The following is a 2,031-nucleotide window of genomic DNA, read 5'->3' as shown; positions in this document are numbered from 1 at the left end:
GTCGCGCTGGCGCGGAAGGCAGAACCGCGAGAAGCGCTTCACGTTCGTGCTGGCCGTGGTCATCGGCGTGTTCGTGGTGTGCTGGTTCCCCTTCTTCTTCACGTACACGCTCACGGCCGTGGGCTGCTCCGTGCCGCGCACGCTCTTCAAGTTCTTCTTCTGGTTCGGCTACTGCAACAGCTCGCTGAACCCGGTCATATACACCATCTTCAACCACGACTTCCGCCGCGCCTTCAAGAAGATCCTCTGCCGCGGGGACAGGAAGCGGATCGTGTGAGCGCGCGGTCCCCGTCCCCCCGCCCGGCCCCCCGCGAACAGACTCGCGTGGACTGCAAGCCGCGGGGATGGAGGGGCGCCTCAACGCAGCCCCAGGACTCCGAACCCGCCGGGGTCTGCCTATTCCGCGTTTCCTGGCCGGTGGCCGCCCTGCTCTTTCCTACCAGGGAAAAGTACTGGTTGGGGGAGGGGCACACGCCCCCCAATTGTTGTTAGGGCCGCTCCTGACTCCCAGCGATCTTCCAGGGTTCTTGGGCCGCCCCTAATCAGTATTGTTTCCTACAGGTATTTTCACCTCCTGTGAGTCCGGAGCAGTTCAGAGCAAGCGCTGGAGCCCAGAGGGTGTGTGGCTCACGAAGGGTTAACGAAAGGGGTTACCCAGACCTGGCGAATTGCTTTCCCTCTCCCCCCAACTCTATTTTTAAACAAAGCTCAGGGCAGCCCAGTCCGCCCTCCCTACCCCCACTGTAAATATACACTATTTTTGATAGTACATGCGGGGTGGGGGAGGGGGTCCCCAATATCGCTTGGCTTTTGATGTCGGAATCCTGGCTGTTGGAGATGCCCTCGAGGCAGACACGTTGTGTCTGGTTCAGGCCAAGTCCCTCTGCAATGCAAGCCCTTTTCAAGTGTCATTACCTCCCTCTATGTCCTTTTCACCATGGTGACTGTTCCTTTGGGCCTGGACCTGCTTTGAGATTTCCTGGGGTGGGGGGGGAGTGGGGGGGCGGAGATTTGTCCATTTTTTCTCCTGTGCCTCACAGCATAATTGCCTTTTCCTATGTAAATATTGCAATGATGGACCAAGACAGAAGTAAATGAACCTTTCTGCCTTGCATCAGCCCCGTGTATAAAGCCATTATCCCCTGAGGCACCATCGCCCCAGTAACTCACTTTAAAACCCTCTCTTTCCCGTGTCCCCTTCCTTCTTTCTCTCCGGGGCACTGCTCGAAGAATATGTATGTTTCTATTTTGTATGTATGTGCGTGCGCCCTTGGGTCCCCCAAAGTGCTGACTCTGGGGAAATCTTTTAGCTGCTGTTTTTAGACACAGAGGAGTGGAAATTATGTGGAAGAGGCAAACCTGATATGATTTGCCCAAGGTAAACAATTGAAAAGACAAATGAGCCTGCCAAACTGTGCAGTTCCTGCACCAAGAGCTCACAGGTATCAAAGTGTTGTCCTTCCCCCATCCCCCACCCCGCTGTTTTTCTGGTTGAGATCATGTCATTGATGAATTCCCAAAGTCAACTGAGGAGGGTGGAGACCTCCTGTTTACATCGGAGTTTCTACATGTTTTAGACTCTTTTAAGGCCTGCGCTCTTACTTCACTAAAGAAAAATTAATATCAGCACATGTTGCTAATGACAGTGGATTTTTTTTTTAAAATAAAAAGTTTACAGATCAAATGTGAAATAAACATGAATTAAATGGTCCTGCCTATTATCTGAGTTTCCAAAAGCTTTAAGACTCTGGGAACATGTACATTATAAAACACACTTTTAAAAGTGCAAGCCATAACAAAACTACCATTTATCAAGTATTTCTCATGTGCTGAACACTATGGTGAGCCCGTTATCTCTATTTTATAGGTAAAAAAAACTGAGTCTCAGAGGGCAAATGATTTGCTCAAGGTTAACAGGTGGTGGAAATGCACTGTGTCCAGCTTTGTCTGGTTCCAGGGACTGCACTGCACGCGTAACCCTAGAGCCTTGCAGCGTCACGTGATTACCACTTTGCAGAATGCTGCCAGCAG

At 51.3% G+C, this 2,031-nt stretch overlaps 1 protein-coding gene across 1 annotated transcript in view; it reads left to right on the top strand.

Annotated features, from left to right (window-relative positions):
- Positions 1-1,664, top strand: part of ADRA2A (adrenoceptor alpha 2A) — a 3,816-nt gene extending 2,152 nt beyond the window's left edge. The window contains exon 2 of the mRNA XM_025039138.1: positions 19-1,664. Within this exon, the coding sequence (XP_024894906.1) occupies positions 19-277 (259 nt within the window). The 3' untranslated portion in view covers positions 278-1,664. The remainder of the gene's footprint in view (positions 1-18) is intronic.
- The last annotated feature ends 367 nt before the right edge of the window (positions 1,665-2,031 follow it).

Source organism: Pteropus alecto, unplaced genomic scaffold, assembly GCF_000325575.1.
Source record: "Pteropus alecto unplaced genomic scaffold, ASM32557v1 scaffold177, whole genome shotgun sequence".
NCBI classification, from domain to species: Eukaryota; Metazoa; Chordata; class Mammalia; order Chiroptera; family Pteropodidae; genus Pteropus; species Pteropus alecto.
Note: the sequence above shows the minus strand (reverse complement) of the source record. Positions and strands in the feature narration are given on the sequence as shown.